Raw genomic sequence first — 16,506 nt, 5'->3', positions numbered from 1 at the left:
GGAAATTTGAAGAGATGCTTTACATGAGATGTTTAATCCATTCACTTGCTTGTCTTGGAGACAAAAAACGACCAGTGTCTCCATTATGTCAGCACTGAGCAGCTAAGTGAATATGGGTCTGTGATGACAGAAAGCTTTGCGGGTTTACATCATGTGTGTGCTTGTCTGGGCAAAAGCACCCATAAAAAGGCATTAATTACCAAAGGGGGGCGCTTACAATGTACTCACACAAATTATAAATGACGTAAACTGCATATTTTAAATACTATTGCATGAGGATATATAACTTATATTCAGTATATAGTTGTAATTTACAATAAATGAAAGACAGTGAGGAATTGCCCTGGAATCTGCCAGTGCGTGACATCATGTGATGAACAGTGACAGAGGATTCCAGCGGTAGAGTTAAGTTTAGTTTGCAGGGTTCCTCGTGAATTTTCACCTGGGTTGTAAAGATTCACATATGTCTAGATGGAGCAACAGCTTTAATAGGAATATATTAAAACATGGCATTATTGTAAAATAGCACATATCTTTCACCCTACAAAAATGTTCAGGGTAAATTAATACAGCACTAGTTAAACTACTTAAAAAATTCACAATGCAACAGACAGATATTTGAGTCGTGTGTTCTATTTGGGTATATAAAAGCGCATAGAAAGAAAGTGGTTATTAGGCTACTAGAGTAAAGATTATCAACACAGCAAGAGCGAAATACAAACTATAGGCAAAAATAGCACAGAATTCATCGATGTTCCATTAAGATTTTGCAGCTGTGGCTTTCTGGTAGGAAGTGAGATACTTGTGTAAAATTCAGGCCGTGATTTTTTAAAAAAATCTACACGGTGTTTGTCGATAAAAAGGTAAGCGGACAAATAGGCAGAAGCCCTGAACCGTAGAACAAATGGACAAATCAGAAAACACTACAACATTAACTGAAACTGGGAATGGTAGCTACTCACAGAATCGAATCTCATAGCCCTGCCGCTCTTTGGACACCCAGATGTGTTTTTCAAGATACACGTACAACAGTGAAGTGTAACCCTGAATCATTCTTGGTTTAAAATGGTTTAATTGGTTGTCATTGTGTTGCCTGATTTGGCATTGTGATTTCTGATTTGTCGTTGCGTTTCCGGATTTGTCATTTTGTTTTCTGATTTGTAGTTGCGTTTCCGGATTTGTCATTATGTTTTCTGAAGTTTCATTGTGTTTTTTGATTCCTTGTTGTGTTTCCTTATTTGTTTATTTGCTTTGCATTTCTAGACTTCTATAGTCTATTTCATATAAGACGTACGTGTACAAAGAGGACACTTTGCATTCCTCTTGTGAGAGGGCCAAAATCCCACTTTTTCTGTGCAGCTATGTGTTGTTTTGATTGTACACCAGAGGATTTTTAAAAAGGCGGAGTAGCGTTCTCAAGCTGAGGGAAACATCTTCCTGTTGCAGTGGGCTGTGGTGGCCAGGTCTCCAGGGACAGGATGCTTCCAGGGAGGTGTGGGGGCAGGGAGGAGGGATATAGATTGAGGCAACAGAACGTTACATATTGATTCTGGAATTCCCACAGGAAATTAAATGGGGGAAATCAGCACTGATCACAGACTTACCATAAGCATGTAGATGTTCTCTTCTTTGGCGACATGTGGAGTAGAGACCCTGCAAAGAACATAGATGTCCTTTGACAGACAGAGATGAACAGAACAGGGTACCATTTAGGCTAGAGACTCAACTTGCACTACATCCCAATAAAAAACTGCGACTTTCTATGGCGAGAAGCACAGCCTGTACCTGGTTTTGGTGTGGAGGACACATATCTCCACTGGGGGCGCTCTTCCCCTGATCCAAGCTGAAGGCATCACACAGGAGGCACTTTCAGTTCCTGTCTATACAGAAGAATCTTTCCCTAATACTATATTTAGCCATGAAGAAGTTGAATTATGACCACAGCTAGAGCCCAGGGTATTCTGTAGCTGTCGCCTTATCTGCTAGGACTCTTGCTGGTTAGTCTGCCTGGCCAGCACTCTCTGTCAGCAGGGTGCACCTGATTGGCTGTAACATTCTCACCATTGTGCAGTCCACCGGAAAAGTCTCTTCCTCCATCGCACCAGCACTCCCAGTACCGCTGCAGCAATCAACAGCACCGGTCCCACCATCCAGGACAGTTCCGACGTCTTTCGCAGCCTGGGGCCCCTGTCAGGATTTACTGGGAGGAAAAAAAATATATAAATGCATGTTATACATCTTTTAAGCATATTTACATAAAGAGGCAGTTTTGGTAGCCAACGATCGGTCCGTCGAGGCCCCTGCCTACGACTGCCACCCGATCTACATTGCACCCGACCCCCACGGCTCCCCCTGCAGGTGGTGGGCGGCCCTGTGTTTTTCCTTGGGGCTATGCCCAGCCAGGCCCCATGGGTGGAGGCCCAGGCACCATATGCTCGGCCTCAATCCCCCAGGCCAGGCTCCAGGGCGAGGCCCCAGTCTCCCCAATCCAGGTGGGGTAGAGTGGTCTATAATATTACTCATTATGGTGGATTTTCTGAATCGGACCAGTTTGCCTGGGGAGGTGTTTGAGGCATGGCCAACTGGGAGGAAACTCCGGGGCAAACCCACGATATACCGAAGAGATTTTTCACTTTTGTCCTAAGAACTGAATATCTAACTCATGAACCATTTTTACATCATTACCTTATTATGGCAATACGGATTATTCATTCATTCATTAATATATTCATTCATCAATTTTCCGTACCTACCTGTCCTATGCAAAGTCACAGGGGTCTGCATTCTCTCCTGGAAACAACGGGCACAAGGCAGGTAATAACCCAGGACGCAGCGCCAACCCATCGCAGGGCACCAACCCATCGCAGGGCACCAACCCATCGCAGGGCACCAACCCATCGCAGGGCACCAACCCATCGCAGGGCACCAACCCATCGCAGCGCTAACCCATCGCAGGGCACCAACCCATCGCAGGGCACCAACCCATCGCAGCGCTAACCCATCGCAGGGCACCAACCCATCGCAGGGCACCAACCCATCGCAGGGCACCAACCCATCGCAGGGCACCAACCCATCGCAGGGCACACACGACTGCAATACTAATTACCCAATGCTAATTGATAGACTTAATAAATAACAAAGGTCAATATAGTCATACTTGTTTTCTCCTGATTTTCATCTGTGTGGCTTGTATTTCCTGCAAAACATATGAGGACAACATCCGTAAGTAATGGCATATTTCTAAGCAGCAAAATACCGGAGCCAAGATGCCAAAGAACCGTACCTGCAGGGTTGTAGGTCACAGTCATCTGAGTGTAGCTCTTGAAGATCAAAGGGCTGTCAGGAGACCGACTGCGACATAAGTAGGTGCCACTCTGGTTGCAGGTGACAGAGTGCATGACGATAGAGAAATCACCCACGCCAACGTCACCAGTGAATGTCAGGGTGGGCCACGCGATGACCGTGATGTTCGCGTAGAAGTAGATGAGCACCTGCTCCCGGCAATGAAACACGAGAAGCATCTCAGCATCTCGGCTGTCTCGTGCATGCATGCAGGATTCCAGCATGCCAATCGCTGCGCTTAAGAGGAAAACTTCTCAAATGCACTACTACAGTTCTTATAGCCTTCAAACTGAAAAGCCGGAGAACAGACAATATCACAGGAAAAACACTCACCAAGTAATGACAATGGTCAATTTCATGTATGCAATCTGACACATACGAGAGGCAACAGGTACTTCAGCTCTTTGTTGTAGCCAAATAATACTGCAGTACATTTTGCCAAATCATGCTAAAGCTAAAAGTCAAGAAAATTTACTGATAATTTATGATATTCATTTCAATGTATAACCTCCTTATACCGCACCAGGGATCTAAATGAAAGACTGCAGGGTTTTGCCACCATTTGTCTATCAACTGGAGACAATCGCACGTATTACTGTAACGTGTCATGTTAACACATAAGAACACGTCTACCTCTGTGTTATTAAATTCCCATTCGACGCTGAGTCTGTGATCCAGGGTCTGTGGACATGAGGAGAAATTGCAGGGAAGGTGAACATTAGAGCCCTCCAACGCCTCTTTCCTGAGATCGGTGTGCATGCAGCCGTGCATGTGGCAAACTGTGGAGGACACGAGGCAGACATACAGTCTCAATGAATCAATGAAACATGGCCTGGCTTGCATATATGTATGTATGTATGGATGTGTGATTTAAGCTTTGCAAGTCCACCCAAACCAAAACTTTTAAAATACGTATCATTACTGTATAACTAGGCCTTAATTGATGTTCAAATGCATTCAATCAAAACTGTATAAAATTAAATTGTTTGATTGCATATTGTCACATTGTAATCAACTTGAATGCGGTATGTATGATGTTTTTGTATCATTCATTGTAAAGCCTTTGGAAATATGTTACTATTGTGATTATCGTAATTCTTTAGGCTCAGGAAACTTTAAGGCCCACAGTATGTCGGGGGGGGGGGCAGGTCACACATTTAGTTGTTTCCGTTTTTCTGAGATGCAAACAAAACATGCAAATATGAATAAAAAAATGTAAAAACATATGGTTTGTTTTTGGAAATCTTGCCACAAACCCCCAGAATTCTGCAACCCTGTGAAATACTGCCCTGCAGTCAGGAGGTTGGGGGCGCTGCATTACAACAAACAATATTTCGCCATAATATTTAATTATTCAATGTATATCTGCAAGTAAAACAATCAAACCGTGAACTGTTTCTGGTAAATGAAATAAACAGATATTGAGCACAGCAGTCAAAATGCGACTTTGATGGTCGTTACTTTCACCTTTCGAAGTTATATATGATTCTCACCCCAAAATATCAGAACTATCCAGGCAAGGTGCTGCATTCGTCAAAAAATCTGTCAACCAACGAAAAACAGACAATATAAAAACACATTTATTAGCCTGCATGTTGTGCGTGCCATTTTAACCATATACAAGTACGGTGACTGCGGTTGAAGTAATGCTCGTTGGCTAGTTAACACTTCCATCAGAGCTAAATGAGAGAAAAAAATATACAGTCTTAATGTGCAAAGCAAGTCACACCACTTCAACAAGTCGAGTTTGACGCCTCACTGCCACGCAGCCTGCATTTCACACCACCTTTCAGCTGAAACCTGCATTCAAAACAGCAGGCGGTTGCAAAAGCTGAGTGTGTTCAGTGGGTTTAGTCAATGACAGGGTAATAAAGGCGGCCTGTGAGGAAAACCTTCAACACGATTCAACAGTGTGTCATCAGAATTCTGGAATAAAAGGGCTTCTTCATGCACAGCCCAGGTTATCGTCAACATTGTTTTAAACAGATAAAGCCATTAAGCATTGAAATTTGAGCCCATACGTTTTTCTGTGTGCCGTCTATAAATAAATTATTTTTGCATCCACGATCTATGCTCCTCTCTCCCATCTTCTGCTTTTCACATCACTTATCATGGACAGCCAGAGCTTACTATGCCCAGACATGGGTTTCACAATGCTTGAGAAAGAAAAAAAAGCAAAAAAAATAAAAACTCACCTACTTCTGCAAAAACACACAATTAAATTAAAATCCAGTAGACAGAATAAACAAGGAGTAATGGACACTTTATGTTCTTCAGAGCTATCACATATCAAGACAATTATATTCAACGCGTAGCACACTCGAGTTCCATAGAAAACAAATACAGCACTATACACCCTTTAGGCAAGCAATAATATAAGGAAGAACTGACAATTGATTTATTAGGTATCAATGTGTAAAACTTACCCGTTCTAGTGGAGAACATCAACAAAGGGTCCTTCACGTGGTGTTTTGTCAAGCTTTAGTTCATACAAGGTAATGAGACTTATAAGAACCTGATAGAAGCATTTGTTTCCCCATCATCCATGCGTGTATGTCTGCGTGCGTGTGTCTACGTGTGTGCGTGCGTGTGAATGTGTGTGTATCTCCCACCTCATCTCACATTCTGCTCAGCGTCAAAATAACTGTTTTTTTTGTGGTTGTAGAGCAGTACTGCATGTTGAAAATAAAGCAAACCTTTCCGCTACCCTGTCAAAAGCCGCGTCAAGGTGGCAAAAGGTCTAATTAAAACCTTCCCATGCACTCACTCAATGATCATCAAATCATTCACATTCAACCTCAGACGGTTCAATGCTGACCATTTACTTCAACAAGACTCATGCTCAGCTTATTGCACTTTAATTTTTTTTAAATAATATATATGCAACAGTATCAGTGCAGTGAAATACTAAACAAAATGAAAGGAAATTGACAGCCGCTTTTCTTTCCTGGAAGATGCAGTTGACAAACGTAACATTACATGTCAATGATATAATAATTAGAATTTAATCATTTTAATAAGAGTAATATTTGAAGCAACAGTTTATATGAGCAGGATCTAAAAGATTCTGGAGATGCACTACTGTATAAGGTGAAAAACCACTGAAAGTTACATATATGCTGGAGACTGGAGCCAGGGGATGCCTGCAGCATTGGTCATGAAGCATAGAGAACATCAGCGAGCACAAGACCGGCCATGATGAGAACACGATAAACACTTAAGAACCACAATCACACGCTTCCAGTATCAGCACCATCCCCCCCTCCGTGCACCACAAACATCACAGCAGAAAGTAGTTTATTGCCAGGTTTGTATAAATCTTAACAAGTTAACCCGTCGAAAGCAAAAGAGCACTTATGTCACTGTCACGTTAATGAAACATATCAGTGTCTCAGATTCATTTACATACCAGTTCCATTCTTCTGCACTGAACGTGTTAAAGCAGAATAACTCGATATCAGACATCCACATGTACTGAAACAGAAGAGCAAGTGCATAATGTACATTGAGACTATTAATGGCACGTCTCCGATGAGTGACAATGTCCAAAAATCATAAAATAAATAACTGCAAAATTGCCACAATCAAAACAAAGACTGATCTTACAACAAAATAGTACAATTAATACAATTTAGTGCTATACAGGGTCACTGTTTACGTTTGGCTTGTTTGTATATACACAGGTTCTCCTGAAAAAGTAAAGGAGATAGGTAACTCAAAAGCAAACCCCTTTTGGTTACAGCAGTGTTTCTCAACCCGGTCTACAGGGACCTCCAGATGGTTTTTGCTCCCTCAGTGCTCATTACCGGACCGTCCACATTTCTGCTCCCTCAGCTGGGAGCTTACCAGGAGCTTGGAAGGAGCAATTACGTGGACTGTCTGAGGGTCCCTGAGGATCAAACTGAGATTACGGCATCAAGCTTAGTCATCAAGCTTCTACCTCGTAGCCATGGAAACAAGAACAGGCATTTTAAATATCAGCAGGAAGTGAGACTGACTTAGCAATTTTTGCATAGATTCACGCTCTAGTCTCGGTTCTCTTTTCAAACTGAGGGGCGTGCACCTTCCCAGCAATGACAGCTATTAGCACTGAGATTCAGCAATGGGTTCTTTTTCATGCTTCTCTGTGCATGGACAGAATTCCTCATCATTGGCTGATTCCTGGAAGGAAAAAAAAGAAAAAGAGGTTGAGAGGAACCAATGAAAACTCACTTGTTAGATTTAATGAATAAGTCAAGGCTAGATGTATGTGATAGGTTTATTGGCCAGCAAGTTTCATGTTCAAAACCCAGAGACAAAAAAATAATATTATATTATACATATACATGTATACATATACATATACATATACATATATACATATTTATATATATATATAAAACGAAACCCAAAACACCTCAGAAAATACTGAAAAGAGAACTGATGAAACTATATCAGTGTTGTCTTGTTGATTTATTGTGTCTGAAGGAAGTTAATCAAAAAATATTACATAGTTTAAATAGCAATACCTGCAGGTACAGCTCACAGCAAGGGAAGGGGCCATTTTTCATTTTGTTCCTGCTGTGGCCAAACTCCTCTCTGCGGAAATTAATACAATAACTCAGCATCTCTAAGCAGGCACAAATGGAGAACAAATGGTAAGTGTAAGCACACTGCTGGTATTACCAGGAAATACAACCTACAGCCAGCACACTTCACAACTAGGTAAGCATGATAAACTCGATCTTCAGCACAGCAGATAGATCCTCAAGGTACGAGAATTGGAGAACAGAGTAAGGAGATTTAAGTGGCACCCTTACGATTAACGGGTAGCAGAGCTGAATTCACATGCAAAGTAATAACTTCGCCCTTCAGCTTAAATGCACTAAACCGGGAGAATTACAGAGGCTCGTATGATTGTTAATTAGTCGAGATCCTGCCTGTTAGAGAAATATGTACTTTTTTATTGTCATTTTGCTAGATGCCATTTCTTAGAAATAACCCTGCAGCAGCTTGATTTTAATTTAGCAATGACTCTTCGCTTGAATAACTTGAATAACTGTTGCTTGAATATCTCCACCCCATACATGGTGATAAACAATGTTGAATGTTATTTGCATATCCTGTTTGTGTACCCTAATAAAAGACACTGCGAGGGGAGTCCCTCTTTCGAAGTTGGCTGAGTTCGACTGAGAGGCTGACACCTCGAAGTCAGGACCGGACTTCCCTTGCAGCAAGTAAAAAGTCATCACAGCTGTCTGTGTTGTTCTGTGTTCAGAGACTGGTTGGTTTCCAGCGTATCTTTATAAGAAGATAACCCTAACAATCGCCTCTCCCCCGCAAATGTCCACACCTCCCTCGACGTCTCAAAGCACATGTCCTTACACATCAGTGACTTCGATGGGTGAACGCCTGACTGTAGCCTTCTCGTGCCAAGAGCAGCAAATGGAACCCAGCAACACCAATGTGATGATGGCTGAGGGTATCAAGATGAATGCCATCAAGACCGCCATGTCTGAGAAGCGTACGCTCGTCCCTGGTAGAATGGGGAGGGAGGGGAGAGAAAATGTCTATAAAGACCAAGACAGACAAGGAAGAATACCTTGCCACCCACTTACAATAGAAAAAAAATACAGATTAGTGGTACTTTATTGAAGATTATTTTTTCTTCTATCCCATCATACTGTCCACGGGACACATAAATAAGTGTAAGTATGCTAGAGGGGTCACATGGCAGGGTTAGTTAGCTTGGGGGGGGCGGTGACATGGCAGGGTCAGTTAGCATGCAATGCCCCTGGAGCTGGGGATTAAAGGCCTTGCTCAGGGAGGCAATCTGCCAGCCCTGAGATTTGAACTAGTAACCTTCCGATCACGAGCCGGAGGTACTAACCCGCGGGCTGCCACTGGCCAGCTCACAACAAAATCACTCATACATGATCATGAACCCAAATTTACCCCTAGGAGTGACTGTGAGCTCAGTCTGGCAAGGGGATCCGTGGACATCGCCGGGGGGGTTCCTCACGGCACAGGTGTAGGTCCCATTGTCGCTAAGGGAAGCGTTGTGCAGCTGGAGGGAGGCGTCGCCTCTGGCGAGGTTCCCCGGCCACTTTATGCGGCCCATGAAGCTGCCCTCTGTGGGCAGGTAAGGCTGGGAAATGAAGTGAAATACCTGGGAAGAGGGAGAAACGTGTAACAATGCCAGAAATATTTAGGTACTCTCATTGTTCCACATTCATAATAATAATTGATACTTTATTGATCCCTCTGTGGGGAAATTGTCTTTACGCCTCCCTCAGCTTGCTCCATGTAGAGTAAGCTGTCCGCGAAGGGCTGCCACCCCTTGACATTCTGATTTTCTCTCACAATCGATCCATAACTCCATCCCCATTCTATACCTTCTAGTTCTATGCAGAGTTATGGGTTTGGAGCCTTTGGCAAAAACTACAGGAACAAGGCAGGAAATAACCCAGGACGGGGGTACCGACCACTTGAGCAACTATTTCTCCATATAATAGCAATAATAGTAACAACAATACCAACAATAAAGGAATTATGATCATTATTAACACTACATATCTAAATAAAAACAGAACCAATAATCTGATTACTGGAAAAAGTACCATCACATCAATTTTGCAGAACCGAAAGGGCATAATCCAGGTTTTTAAACTCATTTTCAACTGCAAGAAATATCAAACGGACTTAAGTATAACACCTACAAACAAATGTTTTCAACTACAAAATTGTTCCACATCCTCATCACCTCCCAGGTGTTCAACACAGCTGAAGGTAATACTGCACGTACTAAGCTTAGCAGGGATGCCTCCTCGATAATAACCACCCCCACCCCCATTCTGCTTTCGTTCATCAGGCTTTTACAACTTCCTCCCCAAAATTGTCATCTGAGGACCGAAGTTCCTCAGATTGAAAGAAATGTACTGAATGGGTTGCCATGTGAAGGTCACACAGTGGTAAGCTAGTGCATAGAAAGCGATGGAATACTGTCTCAGTAGGTAATACTGCCACCTCACACTAGGGATGTCGGCGTCTCATACAGGCTGTTGTCCTGCTTTGTGCTCTATGCTTCCTGGATTAAGTCCAAAGCTCTTTGCAGCCATGTACTGGATAAGTGGTTGGAAGATGGGGGGGGAAAATATTCAGACAGATGCAGCCAATACCTCTGTGGTGTGATAAGAATCATGATATATCATGTCCAAGGTTCATACACTTTTTCGATCAACAAATTTCCACAACTTTTTAATGACTTCAAGATGAATTTCCAAGAATCGGTAGGAAAAAACAATTTTTTTTTTGTTCAACCCATTTAGGAAAAGCGTTCGGAGCTGTGATGCGATCATCATCGCTTGGCACCATTACAAACATGCGGCTTGTTTAGAGGAACCAGCTGTTACCACCTTGTATTCATCCTTTGGATGTGGATCTACCTTCCATTGCATATCATTTAAATTAACACTATGATCAAGCATGCAGTGCACAGATATTTATGCTAATCGATGCCCATTTCACAAATCTGATTGGATGTGCCAGTGAATTTTAAATTTAGCATCTGTGGTTTGGCTTCTTGGATTGGTTGAGTGTTCACTAGGTTGGCATAAAGCATTTGCAAACCAAGACCCGTTTATAAAGGTTGATTCTATGACTGAGGGTGTCTAATCTGAAGCATAGGAGCTTGCTGGTTTTAAAATGCTTAAAATTTCCAACTCTGCCTCGCGACCCTTTCGGAACTTGCGCTAACCCAAATCGCTACTCTATAACATGGGTACACTTCAAGATAACATTTTTTTGTTCTTCTGTGACATATTTATAATGCACATATCGTGCTTATGTCGCGTCCAGGCAATTATAATTGCATGTATAAGTAACTTGTGTTTTAGCAGAAACTTTTACATAAAGATACATGAAAATAACTTTTGCTTAAAGATGAATTTACACATATCATTACCTTTCACTTCACTTGTTCCAAGATATTATTCAGCAAATTAGACAAGACAACGCAGCTCTTCGCTGACATTTTCACAAAATTTGAGTTTCAGTGGTTAAAAGCCAAAATGTTAGCATATGGTAATTAGAAAACACTAGAGACAATATAGTAAATCAATAACAACACAGACTGAACTCTTTGCCATTGAATGGAAGAATTTTAGTACTTCAGTGAAGTGGTGTTCATCTAGCTATCCAAGTAGATATCAGTAACTTTTTGGAGAAAGACCCGTTTAACATGTACCATTTGTACCGTGTTGACACGGTATAAAAACTGATCACCACGAGTTTTTAAACATATATTTTAATGCCAGCTATAGGAACTCCGTAGGAAAAGGCGTTGAGACGTACAGAAGCGGGAAAAAAGTGTCTGGAAGGCAAAATATGATGTGAAGACATTTTCTCTCATTTTCCACCTCGACGGCCTTCCATACTCATGAGGTTACAGTATAACCAAGACACTACTCTGCTCGAGAAAGGCTGGGTGACACTGCAAATGTTTAAAAAAAACCTGTGATGTTTCTAAGACTTTATTTCCCATAACTTGTCCAGGTCTGGAATACGCGATTACTTAATTCCATGGTTTTTCCAGGATGTTCATCACCGTACAAACCTTTTATGACACATCACCACAGACTGGTATCAGATTGCTTAAGCTACGTATAATATTACAGAATGGAGCAGAATCAAAAGATTCTTACTCATACCACAAGAGGGAGCCACTAAACACCTTCATGTAGTAGATCAGATACCACTGAAATATTTCAATCCCTACCTACAATTTTTCAGTTTTCGCTGAAGCACTCCAGAATCTAATCAGTGTGGCACTTTCCTGAAAAGCAAACTAAACTGATTTCCAGTTTCATTCATAGACACTTCCCCCTGAAGGGAGCTAAACTGTCTGAGGACTAGGCTGAAGTATACACATCCACAGGATGCAGAACACGACCAGCCCGGAAGAAAGGTAGTAATAACCAGAGCTGAAAACTGGACTTCAATTGTGGGCCCAACAATGCAAAAAATGTAATAACACCATTGGAAGAGTTTCGTCCATTCATCAAACATTCTGATCTTCCCTTCATACGCACAATACTAGGACCTGGCGATATCATAGCGATATTATATCACGCATGCTCAATAATCACCAGGGCTTCAGATGACAGGCAAAACATTTGGCCAAATGCCAGCTTTTCGGTACGATACGGACGCTTATTTACACCCACAATATGTTAAGCAGATTAGTAGTATGACTAAAATATTGAGGCATTTTGTTACGCCCCAAAGTTATCTTTATGTTTAATAAACGCGTCACACTTTAAACTGCAAAAACTACCGCCACACCACCGACGTACCAAACATAGTATACCAAACATAGTATACCAAACATAGTATACCAAACATAGTATACCGAAACAGCATGATGTGGCATGTTCCACTAACCAAACTTAATAAAGATTACTAAGTTTTGGGTGTCACAAAATGCATCTCAGTATTTTATCTGTACTAGTAATCGGCTTACCAAATAATGGGGCGTAAATAAATACCCGTATAGTATTGATCGAAACACTGACGTCCATCCAAATGCTTCGCCTTTGATCTGAAGCCCTGGTAATTATTGCGCATGTGGCATATAATATCCCTATGATATCACCCAGCCCTACACAATACATACACATTTTTGGGTTGGTTTTATGGGTTGAAGTTCCCAGAATTTATTTTTTTTTTTTTTTAATTTTAATTACTCAATAACAATAATATTATCTCGTTCATCTGCATGTTCAGAGATGTCGATTTACAGTTACATTCAGGTCTTAAAATGAGAATCACTCATTTTTCTCCCCATTCTTGCTGTTTCTAATTTCAATCACAGTGAATTTCATTCACTATTTATTTGTTTATTTTTGTTTGTTTGTTTAAGCAGACACTTTTATCCAAAGTAGCACTCAACTGAGAAACAGTCAGCCAGTCCCAGGAGGAATCGGGGCTACAGATTTTTCTTAAGGTCCCGACAGTTAAATCGCTATACTGGCCATGGGATTTGAACAGACCACCTTCTGACCACAAGCATAACACTGTAACCTACTGAATATCACAAATGTTTCATCTATAACATTCTTTCATCGAAAACTGTTACCAAAAACAAAATTCATAGGGCTGACCTCAAACTGACCTATTGCTTTATAAGTAACAGTTCTGCGTCTTAATAGCTTAGCATCCTGTCTGGTTTCAATTCCCCTCGTGGGGGGGGTGGGGGCAGAGACTCACCGACAGTGTGTCACCACCTCCTTTTGCTCGATATGACCATTCCACAGAGGTGTGGCTGCTGGCGGGACTGGTGGAGTAGAAGGAGCAGCTGAGGGTGATGACCTCGCCTTGGATGGCCTGCAGGGTATCTGAGCAGCTGATCTGCATGGGACGCACCGGGCACAAGGCTAGGGGGTAGGAAACCGGGGGGGGGGGGGGTGGCAGGGGCCAGGAGACACAGCACAGATGTGGGAAAGAAGAACGGAAAATGTGTCATTTGAGAAATAACCAGCGGGCAGAGACCTCATTACCGAAACAAGAATGCAATCCAATGAAGAGCCAGCATTCATCACGCTCTTAAACAATATTCGGCTCTAACTCTGTTCTCCTTTCTGATAATGTCACCTTTGTAACACACCCAACCAAAACCAATTTGTAATAATGCCTTTAATCATACCTTAGTTACTGTTTTTTTTCCCTAACTGCAAAACCAACACATACACCATCTTATTATTACAATTATATTTTTAAAAATACCACCCTAACATAAATGACCAAGAGCTGAAATCCAACAGAAAGGTACAACATATATTTTTCAGTAAGTTGACAGTATCTGAGTTTTAAAAGTATTCCTTGATCATTAACTGATGTTCAGTATTTAACCCACAACTCGTAAAATAACCGCACTGTAGTTGATCATTGTTAAAACGGCAAGCAGGCTGTCTGCATACTGAAAACTGAAGTAAGGGTGGGAATATGATGGAATCCATTTGTTCGGCACGCCGAATTTCTCTTTTTTAAAATGACATACAATAAACTGATTGTACTTCGATAATAGTTTATGCATACGGTTTTTCTGGAGCGCAGGAGTAAAGGGCTGCGATCGGCGCTGCGCGGACAGGAGCAGCGTCCTGTTACACAGAAACCCCAGATCGCATTCCGAGGGACGCCGCTGTCTGGCCGAAGGTCGACTTTGGTCGCGTTTTAACAATTAATAACTGGCGTAAGGGAATGTTTAATACATTTTAAAATATACATCTTAAACTAGTCATTAAAATTCACTAAACACGATTCCATACATCGGAAACGAATGCGAATTCTCATCATTCACGAATATTCATTACACTCATAATATCTTGTAAAATATCCCATCTGAATTGTTCCTAGCAAACTAAAATCGATAAATACACTGAATTTTTTAAATAAAAATAAGAAACGAAGCCGCAACCTAAACTTTTCCGTACGAGGTAAATAGTTTCGTGTACATCGGGGATCAACAAACAAACCAAAACTGGCATAAACTCACCAAAACTGAGGATCAGGAGGCGGAACAAGACGGTTTTTGGATGTTGAGGGCACCCCATATTTTAATAAAGGAGTAATATACGTGGGGAAGGAATACAAAATACAAAATGAAACAAAGCAAGTCAGAGCTGTAGATGCGGTCTCTTCGCGTCCATGTTGGGCTTCTACCTGTCTGACAGGTGTTTCAGGAAGTGGGCGGTTCGCAGCCCCAGCCTGTTTATTTTCGGGCAAAAACATCGATTTAACAAAAGTGGTGCATACACCCAGTCCCATTCTCATCCTCGTTATTTTGGATGAACAGTAGGGTTGGGTCTTTTACTTAAAATGCGTCCTGGTTTCGTAATATTTATTTTACGTAAGAGTTGATAATCTGTTGATTATCTGCGTGTTTTCGAGGCTAAAACGTTTTTCTTTTTTACACGTATATCGAGAAACACTACAAATATCTCAGGTTCAGGTTTTTGTGTGTGTCAAAGTGCACTTTTTCCGTGTTAAACGGAAACTCAATTTACTTTTAATCTTACAGATGTTCTTACTTATGTTCATTGTGTTCAATAGTGTAGATAGCAGTTTACCGTGGAAGGGTAAACTTGTTGATGCGTCTATAGGAGCACTTCCTGTATTTTTACCCAGTAATCTACTATTGACAAATAGGCCTGCTTTTTGTAACTGAGAAAATACACACAAAGCAGAGACTCAATTGCTGGTCCATAGATCCATGTCTGTAAGGTGTGGTAGGCCAATGTAGATTTTAGACAAAGCGGTCTCTGTTAGACACAGTGCATTTTTCCACTCTGCGCTGGTGTTCAGTTTCACCATCTCAATGAGGATGGCTATACAGACGGGTCTCTTAGCAACAGCGATGTCAGATGCAGAGATATTATTACCAAATCCTCAGCGGAATGGTGGCTCACTGGGTACCACAGGTACTTCACATCATTAAGGTTGAGGATTTGAATTCGGACCCCCTTTCTCGTGTGAATTTTGCACATATTCATTGTGCTCAGGGGCAGACTATCTTGTCTGAGGGTCCTTTTGGGCCATTTGAGCTATTTTTTGGCGCTGAAAGAGAAAGATGAAACATCAATAATCCGCTAATCAAAGTGCGCAGTAAAACCATTATGTGTTCCTTCTATTGCTATGGTTAGTCTGGAATTATTGCATTTACGCATTTAATTGTTCTCTCCAAAACTATTCAGGATTTGTCTACCACTCTAGCGGGATGGTATCAAAAATACATGAGATGTAATGTTAGTCCCGTATGACTGCACCGATTTCTTTGTCTGTTATTAGGCTACTTTGTGTCAGTTCCCTTGGCAGTGAAACAACTGGTAGACTCCATTGTTAAAAGAAAGAGGGGTAGCGTGAAGTTTCAAAGTAGAATAATCCATTATAGCTGGACGGGGGCAACTTCATCCATCCTGAAAGCGGTCACTAAAAATGTGAATAACTGACATTTTGGTATAATTAAAATGATCATATTTTGTTAGATCCTTAATTGCAACTTCTGGAAATTCTGACTTCACGAGGCCCCTATATTTCGGGGGCCCCAGACGATTACCGACCTCGCCTTATGGTAGGTCTGCCACTGCTTGTGCCGCAGGTGCTCCCTTCAGGTACTGTACACACGTTACC

General features: G+C 41.6%; 2 protein-coding genes across 7 annotated transcripts; both read right to left on the bottom strand.

The window, feature by feature from the left end:
- Positions 1–466: 466 nt before the first annotated feature.
- LOC125711925 (uncharacterized) lies at positions 467–7,423 on the bottom strand. Of its 6 annotated transcripts, none has more exons than XM_048981371.1 (8): positions 5,769–7,423; positions 4,836–5,498; positions 3,976–4,121; positions 3,158–3,491; positions 2,062–2,200; positions 1,786–1,843; positions 1,605–1,653; positions 467–1,481 (listed from the first exon to the last, which is right to left on the bottom strand). In XM_048981371.1, the coding sequence occupies exons 2-8, from the start codon at positions 4,870–4,872 to the stop codon at positions 1,360–1,362; spliced, it is 885 nt and encodes a 294-aa protein (XP_048837328.1). In that variant the 5' UTR covers positions 4,873–5,498; positions 5,769–7,423; the 3' UTR covers positions 467–1,359. The 6 variants fall into 6 exon arrangements, with proteins under 6 accessions (XP_048837328.1, XP_048837326.1, XP_048837327.1 ...); XM_048981369.1 differs by having other exon boundaries at positions 4,836–4,884; XM_048981370.1 differs by having other exon boundaries at positions 4,836–7,423.
- Positions 6,623–15,113, bottom strand: mpzl3 (myelin protein zero-like 3). The gene is made up of 6 exons (XM_048981379.1): positions 14,873–15,113; positions 13,588–13,754; positions 9,277–9,490; positions 8,707–8,857; positions 7,851–7,920; positions 6,623–7,503 (listed from the first exon to the last, which is right to left on the bottom strand). Exons 1-6 carry the CDS (start codon positions 14,928–14,930, stop codon positions 7,426–7,428), a joined length of 738 nt encoding a protein of 245 aa, XP_048837336.1. The 5' UTR covers positions 14,931–15,113; the 3' UTR covers positions 6,623–7,425.
- Between the last annotated feature and the right edge of the window lie 1,393 nt (positions 15,114–16,506).

The sequence above is a fragment of the Brienomyrus brachyistius genome, chromosome 17 (assembly GCF_023856365.1).
Source record: "Brienomyrus brachyistius isolate T26 chromosome 17, BBRACH_0.4, whole genome shotgun sequence".
Taxonomy (NCBI): Eukaryota; Metazoa; Chordata; class Actinopteri; order Osteoglossiformes; family Mormyridae; genus Brienomyrus; species Brienomyrus brachyistius.
This window is presented reverse-complemented; position numbering and strand designations above follow the sequence as displayed.